The 25,746-nt window shown below is 38.2% G+C and overlaps 1 protein-coding gene across 7 annotated transcripts in view; it reads right to left on the minus strand.

Annotated features, from left to right (window-relative positions):
• ANK2 (ankyrin 2) overlaps positions 1-25,746 on the minus strand; it is a 306,741-nt gene that overhangs the window by 60,546 nt on the left and 220,449 nt on the right. For 3 of the 7 annotated variants that reach the window (XM_040966588.1, XM_040966591.1, XM_040966589.1), the window contains exons 21-26: positions 25,528-25,626; positions 24,481-24,579; positions 16,738-16,810; positions 12,830-12,974; positions 6,261-6,363; positions 5,416-5,519 (exon numbers count right to left, since the gene is read on the minus strand). In XM_040966588.1, coding sequence (XP_040822522.1) covers positions 5,416-5,519; positions 6,261-6,363; positions 12,830-12,974; positions 16,738-16,810; positions 24,481-24,579; positions 25,528-25,626 — 623 coding nt within the window. Of the gene's footprint in view, positions 1-742; positions 779-5,415; positions 5,520-6,260; positions 6,364-10,906; positions 10,919-12,829; positions 12,975-15,461; positions 15,516-16,737; positions 16,811-24,480; positions 24,580-25,527; positions 25,627-25,746 lie in introns of all 7 variants that reach the window. The other 4 variants (XM_040966587.1, XM_040966586.1, XM_040966590.1 and 1 more) reach the window with 3 other exon arrangements.

Genomic DNA, 25,746 nt, shown 5'->3' on the forward strand with positions numbered 1-25,746 from the left:
AGTGTTAAAATCAGCAAGCCATGATTTATCAATTCCTCTGTTTATGCTTCAGAAAGAGTAAAAGTATGGATATAAGAATTTTCAAGAATAGAGATTTAAAACTGACCTGTTTACAAACTGATAATCTATAATATGACAGATGACTAGAGAATACAAATATTAAAATCAGCAATCTGATAGGAACTTCTAAAATTATCAAAAAAATGGAGTATTGTTTTTAGACCACTGACCATAAAGGCAATCCAAAGCACAATTTCCAAAGTATCAAAAGGTTGCCCTTAAAACAGTGCTAGCAAGGAAAGTGTGCTATTCATAAACTGTCCACCTTTGGCTCACCTAGAATATGGTTTAGAAAAAAGTAAATGCCACTGAAAAACATTACCTTTAATGAAAGTTTAAAATAGCTCAACCAATCTGCATAATTGTGGGGAAAATGTTTTCAGCTCTGTGCAGCACTTTGTTTCACAAAAGCAGTTGAGATGTAAAGATTCATGATCAAAAATGGGGATCCACATGAATTTTGGTCCCAGTCCCACCTGATTTCCACTGAGATTAAAAATACCCACTTTCTCCTCACAACAGAGGAAAGAGAGCTCGGTGCAGCCATGATTTGGAGCATACGGGTGGTAGGCTAGGTATCTTCAACACTAAAGCATCCTGAGGTAGGGCAGGTGCAGAAGGAGATGGTCAAAGGGAAGAGGAATAGGCAACATGGTCAGAAAAGGAATAGGCAGAATTTCACCTGCTGTTGTCACGATCAAGACATGGAGAGGTGCGGCTGCAACAGAATAGATACTTTAGCACAGAGAAGGAATGGATAAAGTGAAATATAAAGAATGAAATCAAAAGTGACTCTTTCAAATGAAATATATCATTTACATACCAATACAATATTCATTGAAAAAAAAGATGGAAAATATAATGAGATATAGCTCTATGCAAATGCGGAGAGAATAACAACATTTGGGGTTTTTGTGGCAACTCCCAGGTTAGGAAACTGGGGATGTGATTTAAAAAACACTGGATTTGAATTTGTAGCCATAAACATTGCTTTGGGGGGACACTTAACAAGTCCAACTATCTAAGAAGCTGCAAAACATCAAAGGGAATTGTACTGGACAATGAAGTCTTTGATTTGGTGAGCATAGTTTTGACTCATAAGCTTTTAATTCATACTCTTAATCTTTTAAAAATATGATAATGTCTTTGGGGTTACCACAAAAGAATGCAAACAGAAAAGGTAAGATTTAATGTACAGTTTCAATGGCAAAAAGCAGAGTAGGTAGACTTAATTACCTACTAGTTGCTAGTAACAACACCAAAACACAAGGCAAACCAAGTCTTAGTGTTTTCCTCTTACACTTTGCGAATTGCTGTTCCCCTCACTGATTCTAATATCTAATGCTACATCACAGTTTTGCCTTTCACTTTTTTATCTAGAAGTCTGCCCTTCCTTCAGATCCTGTTAAGTTTTCACATGGTTCACTTGTGTTTTCAAAATCCAATGACACAAAAAAGCGCACATGTTAAATGAATGAGAAATCCAATCTCACCACAATAGTAACATTGCTACTGATTTAAAAAAATTTTTTCTGGGCCCAGTGTGATAGCTTAGCGGCTAGTCTTTGCCTTGCATGCATAGGGACCCCATATGGACACTGGTTCTAATCCTGAGAGTCCCGCTTCCCATCCAGCTCCCTGCTACAGCCTGGGAAAGCAGTCAAGAATGGACCAAAGCCTTGGGATCCTGCACTCATATGGGAGACTCAGAAGCGACTCTGGGCTCCTGGCTTCATATAGACTCAGCTCCAGCTGTTGTGGCCATTGGAAAATGAACCACTGGACGGAAGAGCTTCCTCTCTGTCTCTCTTCCTCTCTGTAAATCTGACTTTGCAATAAAAATAAATAAATCTTAAAAAGAAAAGATTTTCTTCATTTAGAAGAATTTGCCTTCACGTAATCTAAAAAGCCTCCATGGTGTTATAAAAATGCATGAACTACCAAATTAATGGCTATATGTACTTCTATAAATATCTGTGTTGCCCAGTGAGAAATATCCCTTTATTTCAAGTGTTTCATTATTTGATTAAATATATTAAACATATGTTTAGAAAATTTCATTATTTTTTAAAGTAGTTTGAGGTTCAAGGCAAAATTGTCTTCAATATGTCTTTAAGAAAGAACTATTTTAAAAATCATTTTGAAGACTTTAAAGTTAATGTAATATCTCGCAGTATAACATAATTAACATGCACTTGTTCGCATTTGGCTCTTATAAAACACACAAAAAACTTTTAGGACAACATTATTCAAAGTGAGTTTCAAAAGGAACTATTGATAGGAATTGTGCCTTATCTCTGCCAATTCATTGTGCATTTATGAAACGAAGAAGAAACACAAAATTCAACTTCTTGCTCTAGCTTAAAATGGTGTCCTTATAACTGTGAATCTGTTGCTAACATACCTTACCCACCAATTTGGCAACTCTCTACAAAAATGACAAAATTACTATTATGGTTATGTCTTTTGCCAGATACTAGGAAGAATTTTTTAAATCACTGGTTGCATTTCCTTTAGTTAACGGTTTTTGGAGATGTAGGGCAGAGGTAGGACCAAATCACCAATGCTCTTGCTGTGTCTGCTACTCATTTGGAATTCCTTTGCTAAATTTCATACCCACAGATAAATGGCATATGCATAAACAGCCAAATTTACTCTTCACTGCATTAAAAATAGTCCTAATCTCCTTCCATTTTGGATAGATTTTGAAGTGGCTTAATAATTTACCTGATTAATTAAAGAGCAATTCAATTCCCTAGAAAGATTATGAAAACCACTACCAATAAAATTATAAGTCATTGATACATGAAACAGTCTAATGACTGCTATTTACATACATACATCAAGGTCATGATAACTTTTAAATTCCATGGAACATAGAATCCTAACTTTTCCATGGTAGTTAACTATCCTATCAGAGCTGTTTGTATTTGCTCAAGAACAAATACTATGTGATAGATTTCCTGATAAAAATGGCAAGTAAAGAAATTATCACTATAAATGATTTTACATTAGTATTGTCAATTAGAGAATTTATAATATCTTTTTGCTTAACTGATTAACAATTTGTTAAAGCTCTGGGACATGTATATGGGGACTATATCAACATAGTATTAATGACTATAATCAATGGAGTACTTACTCCTTCCAGGTAAAGAGCTAATTACTTAATAGACATTTACTCCCACGCAGTATCAATAATATAACACTTATCTTACAGAGACATAAAATCAAGCTCAGAGATTTTATGTAGATTTTTTTCTATTGTCATACTTATTGAGTGTCAATGTCATATTTCAATTCTGATCCATTTTACTCCGAAGGACACTCTTAACCATCACTTTTTTCATCCACAAAGTCTCATCCAATTCAAATGACAGTCACCAATACATTTCTTAAAAGCATCAGCTAGGCCTGTCTTAACTATTTTCCTTGGCACCTTTCATAGTGCCTGGTACTTTGTAAGATTTCATAAGTGTGTGAAGAATAAATACATTAGTGAGTGGAAGAAATAAAGAACATATGAGAGAACTGGGTACTCACTAATAGATGGGGTATCCTTTGCAGCCAAGTTTTACTTAGATAAAATGTGTCCAACAAATTTTTACCAAGCATCTGGGTTATTGGCTCTTATAAAAAAAAATCAATGTCAGGGCCTCAACAGTTGTGTCTGTCTGACATAATTGTTCTGGAATGAGGACTGGGCAGCAGTACAAAACGACCAGGTGATCATAATATACAGCTAGAATTAAAACTGACAGATTTCTGGGTTAAATGTTTGAAACTGATAGAAACGCTGACTCATTGGAGACTCCAGTGTTAAAGATCCTTAACGTGTGACTGATTTTTAACTACTGGTTGCTGTTAGTTCATTACGGTAATCAGCCATTATTACTTATCTAGCTGTATCTTACTTACTTAACTAGCTGTTATCTAGTTTTTTTTACAATGGTGTGTCTATAGGAATAATTAAAGAGAGTACTTTACTGTCTTGTATTAATTAAATAAAAATCTTAATGATTCTTTTTAGTGAAAATTCTTAATTTGGAAAACTAAAGGAAGATCACACTTCACTCATTGTAAATTAGCTTATTAATACTAATTACATCTTGTGAAAAATAATCTTGTGACTTTTCAGACTCAATATGTACTTTGAATAGTTCACCGTGATTTCCACATTCCTATACATTATCTTTCAACACTTCAGGCCTCTTTCCCTTCCTTCAGTGTTGAAAAATCTGATGACAAAATGCAATGTCATGTTTTTTGAATAATTTATTACTGTGCAGATTTTATTTATGCCATTTTGTATTTAAAACAGATGAGGCTTGATTCATCTTATTCCCCTAAACATCTCTTGCAATTAGGAATAAGTGTTTACTCCATAAGGAAAGGAGTGTCATGATTTTTTAAAATATATATACAACTAATTATATGTTTATAAGTCTTTTTTGTAGAAGTTTAGACTAAGAAATCCAAAGTATATAATAGTGTCTTAAATGCTTTCCTAAAGAAGATTATTTTATAATAGTAAGAAATATTTCACTACTAAAAAAAAAATAGCTCTGAGCATTATGTGTAAGAAATTTGGTATAAAATTTAAGCATATCATATTTCATTAGGGAAAATATGAGTAGGGATGTTTTTAAACAATAATCATAAGAAAAATAGGGAGACTTTATAATTATGACATTATTATATTATCTGAAGCTACTAAAATGTAAGGAGATAACTGATTAGAAATTGTTATAATTTGAAACACAATAAGCAATTTATATTCCACATTACTGAATTCTCATACTTCACATGCCCCGTACGACCTACAGAAGGCCACTGAGGGCCCGACTAGCTGCATTTAACTCTGTCTTTTCATTTTCAGCTCCGCTGCCAAGAGCACAGGAACTCTTCCACACATTTGTGTGATTCAGTGTACTCTAAACATTATGTTTGATACATGAACACATGAGAAAGCCATTTATTCTGAAGAACCAATTGTAGTCAACAGAAATGTTCTAGAATGCCTCAAGATACAGCCCTTTCCTTTTGAGATGTCTTAAAGACAACACGTGAATAGTAAGGAGGCCGCCAGGACATTCTGGTTAGTGAGCAAGCTTCTTGACGCAATTTTACTAGTTATTTTGAAACAATAGCTAGTCTTGGGCACTGAATTTGATTCTTTTTGCTAGCTTATTTGTGTAGATAGAGTCCATGTTGGATAAAGCAATGTTATTTACAAGTTTAAACAAAGGTCCCCTCCAGTGAAAGCCATCAGCTCAAGCTGCTGGACAAAGCTGTTATTTGCACTCCCATCTCGTTTTACCTCTTGATCTCGATACATAATATTGATTTACTCACCCTGAATGAATAGGGCTGGAAGAAAGAGCCACGTTGTCTAGGTTCTCAGTGCCCCAGCTTAGACGATAAGAATTCCTTTCTGCCTCCTTGGCTAGAGTTGACACCTGCATACAAAGAACGCTGGATTTAATAAAAAATACTTTGCTTCAATTACAATCAAATATGATGAAATCTCAAGCATGACCTCATAAGAAGATACTATGAACTAGAATAACTTTCCTTAAAAAACATAACATCAATGCACTTAAAATGGATCTTATGCTGTCTTCCATTTAAAATTATACAAGTGACATGTCACATTAGTGTAACTGTCTTTGACAAGAGTGGAGTCCATCTCTTTCCTTATATACAACCCACCAAAGATGATAAAATCAAATCTAAAGTTAAAATATCCCAGAACACATTTTAAATCTTTTCTTGTAGACAACAATTTTCAATATTGAAAATAAGTTTTAACCCATACCGTTCAGCTTCAACCCATTTGATTTTAAAAACAGAAAATATATTTCAACCCAAATCTTAAATATATTCTGTCTCTCACCCTTTTCTTTAATAGCAAATGGGTTTGTAAAACATCTGTATGCCAAACCTTTACAGAACTTATTAAAACTGAAGAAACAGGGAGTATATTATTTCAGAAAAATCACACTCCTTAAAAAGGCTAATGAACAATTTCTATGTTTTAAGAAATTATCGAATCTCTGCTTCCAGCTTGTCAAGCTAATTCACAAAGATTTTGTTGTTGTTGTTGTTTAGATTGGAAACTCCATCGGGACCTTTGTAGTGTTACATAACGTTTAAAATCCCTCCAGAAAGCAAAGACAGGAAGGCAAAAATGTACGTACCTGGTGACTTGGAATCACAACTGTGTCATCAATCATGGCACTGTCCCTCAGGTAGGAGGCATGGCTCAGAGTGTGAGACCTGTCGGAACTGAAGGACCGAAGGCTGGTAGGTGGGCAGGCGGCCATGGTCATATACCAACAGCAGTTGGAGGTTTGGGAGGATGAAAGGATGAGCCGAGCAGGAGAGTGAAAAAAGCGTGCTATTAGCCAACAGTGCAACTTCCAGGGGGCCACGCGTGTCTGTGTTGCCTTACCTCTCTCTCCAGCCACCAAACTAACGCATCCTTTGACCGGTTTCTGACACTCAATGACAAAGGCACAAGGGAATCCAAAAGTTAAAATTTGATACTCCTAATCTGATTCATTTTCTTCCCAGAAATGTTTGAAAGCAGCAATGGTAGGTTCTTTACTGCCAGCACAAGAAATTCACACAGAAAATAATTCCAGCATGGACTGCTTTAATCTATGCTAAGTGCTCATCTCCCTGCAAGTCAGAAAGCAGCTTGGAGGCAGAGTGGACAGCCCTCCGGGAGCAGCACAGAATCAAAGTGCAGGTTTCATTTTCACTCATTCTTTTCCACTCTCTTCAGGCCTCTCTCTGTCTCCTCCTCTCCTAGGCTGTGAATGACTGAGAGTTGGCGCTTTCCCCTGGAAGGTACAGAGTGAAATGAACTAGGGCCAGATGCCTGCTTCCTGTGGAAGTACAGTTCCTCTGTTTGTCTCTGTTGACTCCAGTAGGGCTATTCTTCCAGTGGACAGCAATATCCCTTTGCATGTCCGGTGTGTGTTGAGTGAAGCACCAAAAGAGTGTTGGTTGCTGCGGTGATGAGATGCAAGAGCACAAGGATCCGTTCCCAAGCACCAGCCCAGCAGCACACAGACACACGTGCCAGCACCAAGACAAGCTGCCAGCGGACACTGACCAAAACAGAGGTTTGGTACAAAATGAGATTTAAGCCTTAGAATCAGTTTTTACATTTTGGATAAATTGGAGCTCTGAATGATATACTCAAATGTGATGAGTAAAATTCACTTAGAGGCAACTTCGTTTCATTTTTGTGCAAATGACATCAATATCTTAGATAATGTATTTCATATATGTATGCTTTATACATATTATTCCATGAATTAAAGTTTACGTTCAGAAAGCCCAAAGCCCAAAAGCAAAGAAAAAGGTTTGCAAGCTCTGACCATATTTAAGGAGATAAAATTTCATTTACTTTTATCCATTAGGTATTTGGCCAGTGAAGCACCATAGAATTATGGACTAAGTATAGAGTCAGCATATTTTTCGTAGAATAATTACCTGCATTTCATGAATATTTGTGATTTTTGTAAGCCACACCTCATCTTTCTGAGTTGGCAGAATAGCTAATCTCAATTGTTTTTGAGAAAATCATCCCTTTGGAAATGAGTCAGAAATCCACCAGAAGAAATAGCTCTCACGGCTTAGAAGGTGAGTAACATGACTTAATGCAGTTATTAGTCTGACTCTGTGTTTCTACTTAATCATATGTTTTTAATGAATGTAGGTATAATTTGGGAGCTAGTTACTTTTTATCTAGGCCTTGGGAAAGATTGAGGCTCCAGACACAGCCAAGACAGGGGGAAGCTGAATGTTTTAATAAGTTCTGCTACAGGGCAGTGAGCCCTAGCAGCTTATATCATGACCAGTTATAAAGTTGTGTGGTTGATTCTTAATGGTGTACTTTAGACGCATACTGCAGGCTGCTTTGATGAATCTTGACTTGACCTTGCATTTGAAACTGAGATTGAACCTAAATTACTAGGTCTCAGAATTGACATTTGGCTTAGTGGTTTAGATGTGAAGTTAACATATCTATTATATGTTAGAATGAGAGTCCAATTAACAGTTGTGGCTCTCAAACACAGCTTCCTACCTGGGAATGGCCCAAGGAAGTAATGTTAATGCTTGAGTTACTTTATTTCTGTCCCTCATTGGCAAGACAAACACTGTGCTTCCAGCTCCCAGTTTTACCCTGGACCTGCCTCAGCCATTAAGGATGTTTGGGGAATGAATCAGAGGATGGGAGTTCTCTTGGTCTATCTGCCTCTCAAATAAACAAGTATTTAATAGTTATCAAGATTAGAAATTTAGCTTGAATGGGGACAAACTGAAGGGTATACAAAACCTCAAATGAAACACAGTGATACTAATGTCTCCACTTTAAAAGAGGTTCTCTGTTGTCAGTTGCTTCAGTCCAGGACTGACAATGATCAGGTGGGCGAGTCTGAGTTTTAAGAATGTGCTGTTGATGAGCGCATTGCTGAAATCAGAACACTAGCAATAAAGCCAGATTTCTCTTTCTTTTTTTATCTCTATTTACCTGACACTTGGGTCTGCCTCTCAATTGGTTTTAAACTGGGAGGGGCAGAGATGTGCTGCTGTTACACTTTTTTATCTTTCCCAAAACCCCAAACAGGAATGAAGCAGTGGGAACAGAAAGGAAAAAAAAAAAAAGGATAAAATGACTCACAGGCATGGGAATGAGAAGAGAGTGGTTGGGAAAAGATGAGAATGAGGAATGCTGGAGAGAAAGAGGTATGGACAAAAGAATGTCAGAACTCTACATCTAAGTGCATCATTGTTCAGATTCTATTCTAGTTCACTGGGTGAACTGCCTTCTGAATTATGAACGTCAAGTTAAACAATTGTTAAGAATTACAGGTGTGGGGCCCGGCGCGGTGGCGCAAGTGGTTAAAGGTCCTCGCCTTGCACGCCCGGGATCCCATATGGGCGCCGGTTCTAATCCCGGCAGCCCCGCTTCCCTTCCAGCTCCCTGCTTGTGGCCTGGGAAAGCAGTCGAGGACAGCCCAAGGCTTTGGGAACCTGCACCCGCGTGGGAGACCCGGAAGAGGCTCCTGGCTTCGGATCGGCATGGTATCGGCCCGTTGCGCTCACTTGGGGAGTGAATCATTGGACGGAAGATCTTCCTCTCTGTCTCTCCTCTCTGTATATCCGCCTTTCCAATGAAAAAATAATAAAAATAAATCTTTAAAAAAAAAAAGAATTACAGGTGTGTATTTTTACAGTTTCTAATTTTTTGGTATGTTAAATAATATAGCTAGAACAGAATAATAGAGACTTGCATATCGAGTTGTGAAGATGTGGTGTAGTGTACATCTCTGCTTCCAAATTGAAGGTCTGTTGGATATATCTTGACAACAGGATGCTGACCTCTCTGCCATTGTCTGTACCACAACGTCAGGACACACTTGAATAACAGAATGATGGACTTATGATTGCTTATGAAGAACCATGCTACTGTAATAACATGGGGAAAATGTGTTGGGGAGATGGAATTCAGGGACGGGTAAGGGAAATCCCACAGCCTATGGAATTGTATCATAAAATTAAAAATAAAATAGAAGGGAAAAAATAAAAGCAGAGAATTCATTTATCTGAAGAAAGATTAACCAGCACAAAGGTTTGGAAGAATTCAAACCATTGGATCAGATACATTTTGTCCTGATTTTAATCATCGCATCTATATTTATATACTAGGCAATAGAGTCAACATCTTTCTCATTGGGAGAAGTGTTGATGCTCAGTTAATATATTTATAAAAACATATTCACAAAACATACAGTTTTTACTTGCAGAGCAGCTTGGGAACAGTCTGCTGCACGTGTCAGATTTTCTCTATTCTTAATTTATGTGTTTCATCCTATGAAAAAACAGTTTTTTTACACATGCCAATGTAAGCATGTAATTTCATTGAAAAGTGTAACAACTACTATCCTACTAAATGGTAATATGTATTTTTTTGGAATATGTATTGGACATTCAATTAGTGAAGTTAAAAGCCCTGTTGAAGAAATGAATATTCAAAAATATCATTGTGTTTGTCTTAAAAAAATGGAGCTTTTGTGGGCCCAGCATGGTAACCTAGTGGGTAAAGTCCTTGCCTTGCATGCACCAGGATCAAATATGGTCCCCAGTTCATATCCTAGTTGCTCCACTTCCCTTCCAACGCCCTGCCTGTGGCCTGGGAAAGCAGTAGAGGATGGCCCAAAACCTTGAGACCTTGCACCTGCATGGGAATCTGGGAAGAAGCTCTTGGCTCCTGGCTGCAGATCAGCTCAGCTCTGGCAACTGTGGCTATTTGGGGAGTGAACCAACACATGGAGGATCTGTCTTTGTTTCTCCTCTCTGTAAACCTGCCTTTCTAATGAAAATAAGCAAAATTTTTTAATGGAGCCTTTGTGACTCATTGATATTTAGTGTCCTATGACGACTTTGAACACAGTGTTTAACCTGTGAATAACAGCAAAGTTATCGTATAATTTTTTTTTTTTTTTTCCGAAGTCTCCAACCACACAGAAGCTAATTGGGTTTGTTCCGAGAAAGGCATCATAATTTTATTGGCCACCAGGTGGCGCTGTGGCAACTAAAATGAAATCTGGGTCATGTCATTGGTTTTTACTCATCATAGTAGTATGTTTAACTCTTCCAGCACTAGTAGTTATTCAATTTAACATGTAAAAACTTTGTGATAAATCCATAATTCTAGAATATAAGCAGCCCCGCCAATGTGCACGCACACACACACACACGTGAGCAGTGAGCAGGAAAATGTGGATGTATCCAGGGAGGTTATATTTCCATGCTGTATAATACCTACCTGGGCATGGTACTATTGAAAGCATACCAAATAAAGAAATAATGACAAGTAAACATGGTTACTGGAGAAATGTAAACTTATTTGTCTAAGCAAAATGAAAAATTTTAAAACTATAAATAAAAAATGAAGATGAGATGTTGTGTGTAATTCCATTTTGGAAATGGTGAACTTGTCTGGTGCTCTAGAAATGAATGTAGGCCTAGAGAACAGAGTGCATCTTATTTGGTTCATGTCCCAATATTTACCTGCTGATATAACTTCAATTTAAGTAGAAGAATTACCGCTACCCCTAGCCTCTGCTTTACAGAAAACGTTATTCTAAATTCTTTCTCTACATAATTGCTTTGAAAGAAAACTGGTCCAATCAAGCATTTATGCATAATAAAAGAGACCATGCTAGAAATGACAGGAAAGTGACTGTCATACACTGTAATTAATTCATAAAAAGCCATACACATTTCATTTCATTAGAAGTTGAAATCTTAAGAATTTGGAAATATGAAGTTCAAATCTAATAATATGAAGTCCCAGAGCCTCAATCTTGTATTCTGATCTAGGGTCACTCTTTCTAAATCATTGTAGCCAAAGAATCAATTGCCTCCCATGCCTTTTATTCACTCTATGAAGTGCATCACCAAGTCTGGCTAATTTAACCCTCTACAGTTCTCCAAGTTTTCATGTCTGGAGTTAGAATCCTACCCTCTCATAATGGCAGCTAATTGCACCACAGCAATCTCTCGGGTGGTCACAGCATTCAGGATCAGTCCAGGGCAACTCTTCTCTAAACGCATCTTCTACCTTGCAGGCAGCAGGTCATTTCAAATGCAAATATGATCTCCCCTTTCCTCCTGCCCCAAGCGCTCAGTCTATTCTGTGTCTCTCATACAACATACGCCTTCACCGATGATCTTCCTCTCCACCATAACTCATCACTTGGGCTCAGTTTGGGCTCCAGAAAACCTGAGCATCAGCAGTGCAAGGGCACAATGTGCCTCCCACCAGTTCAGTGCCTCTCCCATACCACGTGGCTATGAATTCACCAAACACATCTTAGTCATGTTGGTTTTTCTAGAAGTATCACAAAGCCCGGTGCTTGTTATTCCCACAATCATTAAGAACAGTAACAAAAGGGGCATTGATGCTTAAAGAAAACTTGTCTTTGATAATTATCCATTCAGGATTGATTACTCCTTAGGTTTATATGCTCTAAATATGATGGTTGTTCAGTAAAGAGCTTTCAACCAAGTGAATTGTAACTATATACCTGTGATCGCTAATTAGTGAAATATATTACCTTACATGAATAACCATATGCTTGATCTAAATTAGCAGTCACAATTTTGATGAGGTACCACAGAATGTTCTTTTTCAGCTTCCCTCAAAATTAACAAGCAGCTTTTGTATTTCTTGGTAATTAAAAAAAAATGACATTGAATATGTTCAAGAAATCTCTATGAACTTTGCTGTAAAAACTCCCCCAGATTTTGCCCAGATTGTTTCCTCGCTCCAGGCTTGGCAGGAACCTGTGCTGCTTCAGTCTGTGAAGCAACGAGCTCCAGGCACAGCTCTCTGCTCAATCAGCAAGAGTGCCTGCTGGGCACCATTACACTTTTAAGTTACTAAAGAAGGAAGGGACAGATTCAAAATGCTGTATGTTAAAGCAGAAACCTCTTATTTGTCAAGGCTCTGGTTCCTGCACGTTGTCTGATCATGCTATGCTGTTTCATCTTTCTGGACTTCAGTTTCCTGTTCTTTTAAGTGGGCATGTTTGGCACTTGCTAGAGCAGGAAGTAAGATAACACAGTATCTACGAAATGGAGGGAGGCATCTGGAAAAGGCTAAATGACATTATGTTTTTAGTATGCCCCAGTTGGACTGCACTCACTGGTAGTCAACATGAGGTTTGAAGGGGTGTGACAGTACCTGTCAGACCGTCCTCCCTCCAGACTGTACCGCAGGTAGTTCATGCCGTCCAGGAACTGACTGCTGGGCAGCGAGTCATCACCCAGCTCCTTCAAGTCCTCAGGCCTGAGGTACTCTCCCCCGTCGCCTGTCATTGTGTCATCACCTTGAAGCAATCAGAGGACGTGTGACTGAGAGCATGGCATGTATCAGCAGACCGGCAGTGACATCAGCCAGGCCACAGACTAGAGCACTCAGCACTTGCAAGCAAGGATAAAGCCTACGACACACCACGTGATTCCTTCTCATATTTGCTGATGGAGAAGAAATAACTGCCTGGACTGTAATTCTTCTACCATCTACCAATTTTCTTTGTTCAGTGGTTCTTATCATAATGGATGGTTTATAGCTGATATCACCAATTCAACAATTAGCCAACATGTAGTTCACTACAAGCAGTCACAATGCTTAAACATTCTCTTACATCCATTCTTTGTCTTTCTCTCACTCTATGCCCTCTAGTAACGCATCCGTAAGAATCTGATGAATTTGGGCTTTCCAAACTGGCACCAAAATCCTCCTCCTATTCCTAATAAAAACCCTGTTCCTGGGTCCATTTGTTTTAACATTTTTTCATCTTGCTTCTTCTAACTTGCCAGGCTCTTGGCAGCCAAGATGCTCACAGGGCACACATGTGACTCAAAGCAATTCTCTGTATGGGAAAGTTAACCTCACAATACTCAAATGTACTGTTTGCCTAAAAACTTCTCAGTGTGATGACACAGTGGGATATTCCTCTGCCCGCAGTGCTGGGATTCCATATGGGCACCAGATTGCATCCTGGCTGCTCCGCTTCTGAACCAGTTTCCTGTTAATGACCTGGGAAAGCAGTGGAGGATGGCTCAAGTGCTTGTGCCTGGATCCATGGGAGAGCTGGAAGAAGCTACTGGCTCCCTGCTGCAGACCAGCCCAGCTCTGCCCGTAGCAGTCTTTAAGAGAGTGAACCAGCGGGTGGAAGGTTCCCTCTCTTTTTCTCTCTTTCCCACTGTTTCTCCTTTTCTCCCCTCCTCTCTCCCTCTCTTGGCAATTCTGACTCAGTACGTGTTTTTCTTCAAAAGAAATTATTCAACTGGGATTTCCTTCTGGGAAAACAATATTACTAGTTTTTGAGTATTCCTAAAAATACAGCACCTCACTTCTTAGCACAAGAAGTGTCCCCTTGTTTCTTGAGTTAAAAATCTGCACTAGCATTTAGTGCGAGCACATGGCTATGAGGTACAATGTGACATTTCCATGTAAGTGTATAATGTCTAAGGACCAGACCAGGGACACCTGTCACCTTGGAAGTTTATCATTTTTTCATGGTGAGAGCATCCAAATTACAAATGATTTTGAAGTAATTGTTGCTAACACTGAATTCCTGTTAAAAGTGAATGAACTTTTGTTAACCCTAGGTACCTTGCTTTGTTACAGAATATTCAACAGGCACCTACAAAATTGTGCCCTGTACCAGCCAATCCTTTGATCCCTATCTTACCACCCCAGAACCGGCCTAGGCTTTGTAAGCCAGTATTCTATCCTACGTTTCTAGCAGATCTACTTTTTAGCCTCTAATTTTAAGCGACAATATGAAGCATTTTATTTCTATACCTAACTTAATTCACCTATATCACATTCTCCAGTTCTAACCATGTGACTATAAATAACAGAATCTCATTTTTTATGGATGAATAATATTCCCATCAGAAGATACTCTTACGTATTAGCCAGTACTCTTCCTAAATTAAAATTTTGCTATCATTAATAATTTTAACATAACAGTTTAATAAAAACTATTGGTATGTTATAATTAGATCTCATTTTATGTAACAGGCAAGTCTAAGAAGCTGTTTCATGCAAGCAGAATTTTTATATAACCTAAAATAAATGGTTTAGATGATTAAGTAATGGGATTTCAAATAATTATTTTGTGAATAAAGAGCTACTTTTAAGAGAAACTTTTAATTAATTACTATATTACTTGATTCATGCATTTTGATTTTCATATGATTATTTAAAATGGTATCACATTTATTGTAGAAACTTCACGTTAGATTATTTATTCATTATTCTCAAACTGTCAAATGTACCTCAAATGATTTAAAGATCTGTTCTTTTCTCTGTTCTTACCTTCCTTTAAAATCACATTGTTAATTTAATGTGTTTACTACATTTTCATCCAAGAAAGATATGAACAGCATTTATTTCAACCAGTTTTATGATAACTGAATTAATAACTAATATCTTATTTTCTAATACGATTATTCTATTTCAGCAACAAAATAAGAATTAGTTTTCATCTAAATTTATATTCAAAGAAAAAGTGTAAGTTATGGAAAATATTTATAAAATGTTCATCACATAAGGCAATTACATTATTAGGGCTCAGTTGTGAAATCATTAACAGTACAAGCAACTCACAACTTTAGTTAAATTTTAGTTAGTAAAATCCACACATAAGGGTAACATGCGCCACTCTGCCAATACCTCCTGTTAATCTAAATGAAACAAGCCAGCATTCAACACACAGATTTAAATACACAGCAAGGGGCATCTGTCCAGTTAAGAAAAGTAAAAAGAAAGCTTCCATTCCAACACTTTTCTTCTAAGGTACCTGAGTCACTAAGTGCTTCCCCATCGATAAAGTTGTCACCAAACTGTTTTAAAGCTGCTCAACATACAAGTAAAGACGAGAAAGATGGCCCCACAAGACAAAAAAAAATGATGGGCATATATGAATGAAAAAGAAAATTAATTGGCAAGAATGAAGATGAGATACAAAATTACAATATTTAGAACTGCTGACTTTGAAAATTCCTTTTCATTTACTCATGATATTGATCATAAATATTTGTCCATTCTTGTCATAAATTCATGTGTAAGCAGAGATTAATTCAATGTTCTTACCAAGAGTTAATTTTGTGTATCCATTCCATGTAAGTGCATCTCAAAGCAAAGGTTTACCTTATGATTTTATCTTTAGAAACTAAAAGAAATATCTATAATTTTTTCCATAACAGACATTAGTATAGGGCCTAGTACCATTCTTTTGGTAACAATTTTTCAAATATTTTTCAGTGTGCATGTCTATGGTAATATCTCAGTAATGCACATCTGACCAACAGATGCCTTATTGAAAGTATATTGAGTATCTTACACGCTGCTTTCACAATTACTTCTCAGATTTTTAACAACAGTGGAATACTGTAGAGAAATTCAGACTGAACAAACTAGACTCAGCCACTTGCAGCCAAGCCAGAAACCCTACTGGCTATCTCTCTAGCTCAGGCCACCACCTTGACCCTGGGCAGTCACAAAAGTTGCTCCTTTCAGAAAAACAAGCTTCTTAAGACTTTGAAACATACTGCCCTAGATAATTTTTTTTATCAACTCTAAAACTCTGGGGAACATTTTTTTCTGGCTTAAGCAATTACATTCTTATGTGGAATTTATACTACTTATATGGGCTATTTTTTAACCTTTTCTTCTGTTATTAAAATATAATTTGTTAAGTTATTTAGAAAGCAGAGGTTTGGTAATACACCATTGATGCCATTGATGTACAATTTAAGTCTTCAAAGTATATGACTAAAATATATTTTACCACAAATAAGCAACACAATGATTTTATTATCAAATAGCTACTTCAGCACAAACTAGTCTCAAGTTTCCTCTGTCTTTATAGCCGTGCTATTTAACAGATACTAAAGATATCCAGAAAATAGACTGATCAGAATGCCTCTCACCACTAACCAGTGAAAGTAAATGTATCGAACTGCAGAGAAAGAAGTGACTTACTGGTGATGCTGTCAACCACTGTGTCATTCCAGTCCCTCAAAAACAGCATGGCTAGGTGCTTGCAAATCATGGATACTGAGTGAAAGACTTACCCTCTTCATCAGACACATCAAGAACCTCAGTCATCGTCTCAGGAACATTCAGCTTGTGTTTTTCTGTGATAGTCTAGAAAGGAAAAAAATCATTAATGTTGCTTAATTAAAAAGAAGACCAAACAGAAGACAGAAAGACTTGGAGAGGTGGCCATCTCCATAGCCTCAGGAGGCCATTGGGTGTGAGACATCCCATCTAGTCTGCACATATATACTGGAAAGTTGTTCTTTTTCTCGGAAGACAGATGACCATTTAGTCCAGTGAAGTGCCAGAGAAGGTTCTTCTTTTTTGCATTCCCATCTGAAAACTTAGCTTTTTAGCAATAGCATTAACAATCAGTCATACTGAGAAGGCAGACTGTTTCTAGGGTTTTCCTAAAATGAACTGAGTGATGTTTCCAGAAGAAAAACAATTTAAAGGGGAAATAAGCATATGCAATTTATTAAAAGTGAAGCCCATTGGAAAAGAAGCTGTAAACAACGTGAACCACATAAATTATGTGGGCAGAAAATGTGACATGTCTCTTCTGGAGTGAGTGGATGGAGAACAAACAAAGCAGTCATCTTTTCAAGTGCCTCAGCAGCAACAATTCTGGGTTATCAGTCTTCCCTGAGAGTGCCCCACTGTTGTCAGATCACTGTCTGCTGTGACTTTCCCATGCCATAAGGTTAAGAGACTACGGTCTGGAGTCTGTGCATGGGTGCAAATTCTAACTACATCACTTACTACATAGGAGGGCTTAGCAAGCTCCCTATCATGTCTCAATTTCCTCATCTGTAAAAAAGGAGTAAGAATGGTATCATACAAAACTGTTACAAAGATTGAAAGAAGTAATACATGTGAATTATAAGAATAGAGGTGGCATATGTTCATACTCAATAAATACTAGATATTTTATTATTTCTGAATTTCAGTATTAAAATTTATCTTGAAACTGAAAGACCGGGGCTGGTGTGGTAAATCAGTAGGTTAAGATGCTGCCAGCATCTCACCTGAGTGCTAGTTTAGAGTGTTGGCAGCTACATTTTCAGTGGAGCTCCATGCTAACATGTCTGGAAAAGCAACAGATGGCCCAACTCTTTAGGTCCCTGCTGCCCATGTGGTTGACCCACATGGAGATTCTGGCTGCTGGCTATCGCTAGGCCCAGCCCCAGCCTGTTGTGCCCATTTGGGAAGTGAACCAGCAGATAGCTCACCCTCTGTATCTTTTTTGTTTCCCACCCATCTCTTCACCCTCCTGTGTAACTCTGCCTTTCAAATATTTATTTTTAAAGACCTCTGATTTCTTGAGTCAGTTGTGATCTCAAGAGACATTTTGAGAACTAGACACTGCTTAGAAACGAGGGAAACAACGGTGACTTCACCGTTAGCAATAAGGTAGCAATAAGGCTGTGCACGATCTCATTTACCTGTGGAATGTGAAACGGCTGAACTCTTGGGATGAGAGTGCAGGACAGTGTTATAGGAACTGGATGAATAGTGGGTGTGATTTGGAAGATATTAGTCAAAAGATCAGACATTCAGTTAGGCAAGAGATCAACTGTATATCATGGAAAACTAGTTAATAAGTAACATATTGTATACATAATGGTAATTGTTCTAAGCAGGTGCCCAATATTTTTACCACAAAAAGTTTGAGTATGAAATAACAGAAATAATGTTAATTAGCTTGTTTACTCACTCCACAATGCAAAAAAATACCAAAATATAATTTTGTGTATCATAAATATGCACAAATTTTGTTTCTCTATTGAGCAAATAAGATTCATGTAAAAAATGAAATTAAAATCAATACTCTCTTGATATTAAATATTCTTGTGTCTCATTTCCTCATTGAAGGAGGAGTAAATGCATCAATAACACTGTTATGGGAAGCTCACAAAAACGAATCCCTTGTAACAAAGTTTAATTTTTCTATTAGATCTACCATTACACGTTATATAGATTGCTTAAGCTTTGTTACATAGGCATAGTCATTTTGAATGGCTACAATGACCCTATCAACAATTCTTCTTTTCAAAAGCAATATCTATCTACAATAAAATGCAACTGGTTAATTGAGTTCCACTGAGTCATGACGAATGTATGACTTAAGAGAGAGATTAAGTCATAGTGTAACAACATATAAATCAGTAAGTTGTTCTTCATGAGACAAAGAAAGAGAACAGAGAAGACAGATCTCCAATCCACTGATTTCATTCTCCAGATGGCCACAATGGCCAGAGCTGAGCCAAGCTGATGCCTACAGCCAGGAGCTTCATCTAGTTTTCTCATGTGGGTGGCAGAGACCCAAGCAAATTGGGCCACTAGCTTGTCCCAGCCCATTAGCAGGGAGCTGCGTTTGAAGCGGAGCAGCTGGGACACGGACGAGAGCCCATTGGCCAGCACTATAGGCTATAGGCCAAAACTTGGCCTGTCCTCTATGTTAAATACAGTATATACCTGCACATGATATGGTAGTTAATACTTAGAAGGCCATCAACAGGTACTTATTGAATGGATGACAGATAAGTTTTTCTTCTCATGATTAATGTCATAACAAATACTACATATTCTCTTTCTAAACAAAATGTTCTTTGAACATTTGGTTATCAAAGCACCAGTATGTTATCTGATAAACAGCATGATGTTTATATCAATTTCAATAAAATTGCAAGTCCATGTGAATAGTACACAGAATATTAGCAATCACAGACATCTCCTTCTGTCATAGAACCTAATGTTAAGGCCAGGATAACAAGTCAACTTAAGAGTTAAAATACACTGTAAATGATACACAAGCTTAATGAGATATAATTAAATCAGAAAATAAGGCAAAGTAAGTAGGATGAGTGGATGGAAACAATTAATAATGAGTTTTTGGCCTTCATGATATAGGGAACCGAAGACTATGAAGCACAAGTCCTTAATATACTGTTTTATAAATAGTGAAGAGTTTCTGGTTTATGACCTAAAAGAGAAAATGTAGGTTCAACTGATCTTCAGTTGGCCAATTCTTTTGATCAATCAATCCCTCACACCACATATCCCCAGCAATGCACAGTGGCAACTTGCACTGCTTCATCTGTCATATCCCATCCAAATTTTTAGACTTATTTATATACATCTTAATACAACTTCTGTGATTAAATATTAACATTACCAATATTTTCTTCTATAAAAACTAAGGTAAATGCTTTGCAAAGTCTCAAGAAAGATGGATCACCAAAAATAATTACTAGTCAACTAAAAGCAATCAAGAGAATTATAGCAAATTGGAAAAAAAAAGTGACAAAAGTTCGAAAAGGTTCTGCATTCAGTGGAATGTCTCTGTAAGGAAGTACACAGGATTTATAAATATTATGTAAATATGGATTTTAGAGGATTTAAAGATGCATATGATAATATAATATATACTGTTGATGTTGTTTGTGCAAGAAGGGACAATTCATCCCTTTAATAATAAAAGAAAACCTTCTGCAGAATTTTCGCTTTCTCCTGTAATTTGGGTTCATTAATTATGTTATATCTCGATATGAATATGGACAGTTACAATCTACCAACAGGTATCTGCTTTCTCTTGTTTAAAAAACAGAAAAAAAATCAAAACAGGGCTATAGAAAGTCAGCAAATGGTAGATTTGAGATATCTGGGAGGTTAAGTGGACAGTTTGAGAATATGGCATCTCCTTTGGCATGATTAATAGTGATATTTGATGGACATTCTTGCAGTTTAAGATGACACCTCTAAAGATAAAATTCTCTCCTAATGAAAAAAAATACAATAAATAACAGGCCCAGCACAATAGTTTGGTGGTTAAAGCCCTCACCTTGCATGTGCTGGGATCCTATATGGGTGCCAGTTCATGCCCAGGCTGCTCCACCTTTCATTCAGCTCCCTGCTTGTGGCCTGAGAAAGCAGTCGAGGATGGCCTAAAACCTTAGGACTCTGCACCCACATGGTCCTGAGAAGCAGTTCCTGGCTCCTGGTTTCAGATCAGCTCAGTTCCTGCTGTTGCAGCCACTTGGGGAGTAAATTAGTGGGCAGAATATCTTTCTTTCTGTTTCTCCTTCTTTCTGTAAATCTAACTTTCCATTAAGAATTAATAAACATTTTTTAAAAATGAGGTGGGACTCCCATGATGGCATAATGATAGTTTTGTTAGAAGAGACACAGATTTTCATGCCTACTCCTCTTGCCATGCAATGTATTGCCACCCCCAGGGACCTCTGTCACCAGATGCTGGGTCATTGTGCGTGCGTGACCTGAGACTGTGAATCTCCAAAACCATGAACCTAAAAAAACCCACTTCCTCTATTTAAAAAAATAATAAAAAAGATTATGGATCTTCCTCTAAGTGCATCAAATAACTTTATATGTATTTCATGGACTGTCATTTTATGATTTCCACTTTGAGTTAAAACATCAAGTAAATTATGATTTAAAACTTTCACATTATCTGTTAAAAAATTCCCTGGTTGCTTCAATGATAAATATGTATCATTTATACAACATATGCATTTTATATTAGTAATTTATATTGGACATATAATTGATTTTATGCAACATAAAATACAATTACTTTAAGGTCATATACACAATAAAAGTAATTGATGATAGCTGATCAGTAAGTGGAGGGTGAGTCATGGCTCACAGTTTCTCCCAGAGTTGTCCGCTGGCTTCTCCTGCCAGAAATGTGTCCCTCCAGCTCTGATGTCTGTCCTGGCAAACATTTGGGGATTGTAACCCCAAGAGAAGGCTCAGCTGTCTCATAGCCCCTGCTGTGTGTTTCGCAAAGTAAAGCTGTGGATGCAAAGATTAAGGAAACGGAACACGATTTCAAAACATCTCAGAAAATTCTGCAGGACAAACTTTTCCCTTGACAAACCACCACCCTCCTGTGCTCCCCACACAATGACTCGATTCATATTTTGGGGCAGAAAGAACCATGTAAGGAGGAAAAGAAAAGGAAATTTGCTTGGATCAAAGAAGTTTGCATGGTTGCTCAGATGTTACAGAGTAGGAATACAATGAATGCAAAATTGTGTTGCTGTATTTCAACTGTCATAGCTCAATGACAGCAACAATATATTCAGTCTTATTAATTTCACTGTCCAATTGTCTTTCTTGTTATTTGCTGCCATCAGTTAATAGCTCTGAATTGCGTCTAGTCAATCTGTAGATTTTTAGAAAGTGATTTTGAATATGTCAGAAAAGATCACTAATTATGCTGGGTTTTTTTTTTTGGTTGTTGCTAAACATTAGATTAAAAGAGGTTCTTTCACAAAATTCACGATCACCCAGCTTCAGTTAGATCAAGACCAGCTACGCCTGAGTGGTTGGGAGCAAGGCTTTGGCACCTAATAATCTAGATGTGAATACTAATTCTGTCTTCCATTTCTGGCACAGCTTTGATCCTAAATGTTAATTGTTGTTCTAAATATCATTAATAACACACTATGTGAAAATGAAATTATAATGAAAAATGGTTAAAAACCTCTTCACAAACAACGTGTAAAGTAAGGAGAACCCATTATGCACAAAAATAATAATAAATTTTCATTCCAATTCTTCCAAATTTCACAAAAAAATTCACTTCACAATGCATACTAACAGAATCTACGTCAGAGCAGCAGATGTTAAAGGTACAGAAGCACCAAAATCCTTAACTAAAACTATTGTTTTGATAAAAGAGGTGAGTTTTAGTTAATGTGGATAATGAGTATTTAAGCTGAATTCAGAAATGCTATTTCACCTACAAACTTGAGCTGTTACTACAGTGCTTTTTTTTTAAGCACTACTCCCCTAAAGAGTGTAAATAATAATAGTTAGCAGGATAGCAACTGGAAGGAGTGCGATCTGCCCCTGTGGCCATACATACTAACTCCTAGCTCAGTGTTGGAGAGCTTGATCAGAAGCAGTAGAGCACAGGAAAATTAGAGAATGCAAACTGCCCCCTTTGAAAAGATGGCTCTTTAAAGCCACCTGCTCTACTCAATACTTAAGCACCGGAGAGCTTTTTAAACTGGACACATGAGTTCGCATAGTTTTGCTGATCCAAGAGAATAATTCATTTCTTACAAAGCCTAAATATCATTCTGCATTCTCCTGAAAACATAAACTGCTAGTGGGGAGGAACATGGTTCAACACCTTGTAAGTCCTCTGCTCTCCATATAGAACTCAGCATATATTCTGTGTCATAAATTGTGAAGAAACGAAGTAAGGAAATGAACCGAAGTGAAGATACAACAGATACAAGCTTGCCATCTAGTGGTAACATGGTAAAAATGCACATCATACACAGTTTCCGAAACAGGGAAAGATAAAGTTGACCGAAGATATGACTTCTAAAAACAGACGTCTTTGGCTACCCTAGGCACGAAAGCCTTCATTTGTCTGTAATATACACATTGTTCTAAAGATGTCAACTAAAGTCGAAACCATGTACAGCTCTGAAGACTTTCTGTTACTTGAAATCCTAGATAAAACACAGCCATTAAGATTCAGCCATATACAGTGACCTACAAGGCTGGACAGTGGTAACAGCTATTTTTTTCTTCTTCCTACATAATTTATTAAAACTATACTTTAAATCTTTAAAAATATTCTGCTGCTCTAGCTAAAGTTCTGCTTGAGAAAACACACAGTGTCGCTTTTCCCCATCTAAACTCATTCTGTATCTGACAGTTCATTAATAAATCATGGCCACTCTACTTAAAACTGCACATTAAACCAACTGTAGTCCATCCACTTCAGTGTCTGTCAGCAGGGACTTTCTGTCAGCCTGCGGAACAAAATTCCTTTCTTCTTCCTCACATCTATCAAAAAGAACCAAATGTTCCAAAACTTCATATGCCTCATTCCTTGCTTGGACCCTTATTAGAGCCTCACCGACGACCCTCGGTTGGGTGACTTATCATCCTATTGTCTTTAAAACTCATGTAATGATTCACTGTTGTGCTACTTTTCTATTTTCCAAAAATAAAGAGCTGTTGTTCTTAGCAGAATTCACACTTCAGGTGAACACTTAATAAGTGAAGAAATGCATATATAATAGCATTTCAGCAGCCCTCCCTCGCTTAGGAGGCCTCCTTTGAGCCTTGCTTCAGCTGAACGGCCCTGGAGCACTCGGACTCATTTTTATCACAGTCTTTTGTAGCAATCCTCCCCGGCAAATGCCACCTCTACTGTTCTCTCGTTGTAGTCAAAACAGGGAACACGGACATTTTTTCATGAAGCAGGTGTGGTTTACCTACTCGGCACATGCATTTCGCTCCTTGAACAAGAAGCAATCATTGGAAGCAGAAGCAAAGTCAGAAGGAATTGTTCTCACGGAGCGTGCCCTCGACCCTGTCAGGATCACAGCACCGGGTCTGAGCAGAGCTGGCCTGACCTCCTGGCTAAGGCAGTTTCCTGTGGAGTGTGTTACCACCATGCCAGCAGTAGGTGTCACACACAACTAAAGGAAGGGAGCAGAGGAGCTGGGGGGGCGGGTAGGGGGGAGCGGAGAGCAGCACAGAGAAAGGAACTAGATATTATAATCCCACATACACACATTTGATATGCATTTCTGTGAGTAAGAGCAGCTCGCATTTCTGCATTTGTTATAAAAAGCACTGGCATCTGCAGAGTTAGTTCTGAGAGTGTTCCGTAGTACAGTCAACAAAAGAAGTTCCCGAGGAAGAGCTCCAAGTACTCTGTGAGTGCAAAAGCATGTGCTGGAGACACAGACTGCAGGGCTGCAGGGACGCCTGGTACTCACCGTGGTGGTGGTGGTGATCTCCTCGGTCACAACCTTCAGGGTGTCGACCACAGAGATGTAGCCCAGCCGCTTCGCAATGGCCAAGGCGGTGTTACCATTCTGGAGAGAGGGAACGGGAGAAAGAGAGTGAGAAAGGAGAGGGAGGATTGCGATGGGAGCCAATGAGATCACCCGTGGCTCTGCATGAGCCAGCATTTCCTTCCAAAACAAGGCACAGCTTAGGAAAATCACTAGTTTTTACCATTACATCTAAATCCGTCTTTGTAACTTCTTTAGTCTATAGCCCAGGTCACCATGGTAACACAACAAGCTTGCATCTGCCTGCTCTTTTTCTTTCTTTTTTTTTAATAAGAAGCACTTGAGCTTTAACCCTAAGGGTGTCAAATATCTTCTGCAAATATTGGACCAGGCTTAGAAAAGTACCCCTTGAATTAAGAATGAAGCCTCCAGAAAATATTAGTGAGGTCCAGGTACACACTTCTTCCTCCCGAGAGGTTAGGCCATCTGCTGCATGTGAGATGTAACCACAGGGAACAGGCTAACTAACATATTTAGCTACAGCTGTGCAGAGGCACTATGCAGGAAAATAAAACAAGCAAGCAATTCAGGCTGCATCCAGCCCAGGCTGCTTGGGAGTCTGGTTTGTTTAATTGCACCGCTTAGTTTACATTTCAATGGCTCCACATCCCAATGAACTGTGTCTAAGCCAGCATCCTGGAAACTGTGCTCCCTTAAGGAGACCAGAAGGGAGGGGGAGATGTGTGCTCACATCTGAGCTCCAGCTGTAAGCAGAGGATGTTCCAACAGCCCAAGGAGGGCCCCACTCTCCAGGGAAGGCCAACTGACTCAGGCCAATGGCTTCCCCTCCTGGGAAAAGCACTCCCGGGAAGTGACACTGACTCCTGCAAAAGCTTTCAAGAAATCTGGGGCTTTCCAGAGTCCTGGGCTTATTTAAGCAGGATTTGTGGAAGCTCAATTAAGACAGAGTAGACCAGGAAGAGAACAGAGGAAGGAGGCCCTGGGAAGGGGCAGACATGTGTGCCTTACCGCAGTGGTGGCGTTCGGTTTGGCCCCATGCTGGAGCAGCACGTTGATGATGTGCGTGTGGCCCTGCTGGGCGGCCTGGTGCAGAGGCGTGTAGCCGTTCTGTGGACGACAGGGTGGCATGGACCCAGGACGATTTGCAAAAGGAGAGGGAAAGTAGGTTAGCCTTCATTGTGAATTTTTTAGCCTTAATGCTGTTTTGCTTATTGGGAGCCTGTTATT

Source organism: Ochotona curzoniae, unplaced genomic scaffold (assembly GCF_017591425.1).
Source record: "Ochotona curzoniae isolate NIBS_2020 unplaced genomic scaffold, NIBS_Ocur_1.0 scaffold_4506, whole genome shotgun sequence".
Lineage (NCBI taxonomy): Eukaryota > Metazoa > Chordata > Mammalia > Lagomorpha > Ochotonidae > Ochotona > Ochotona curzoniae.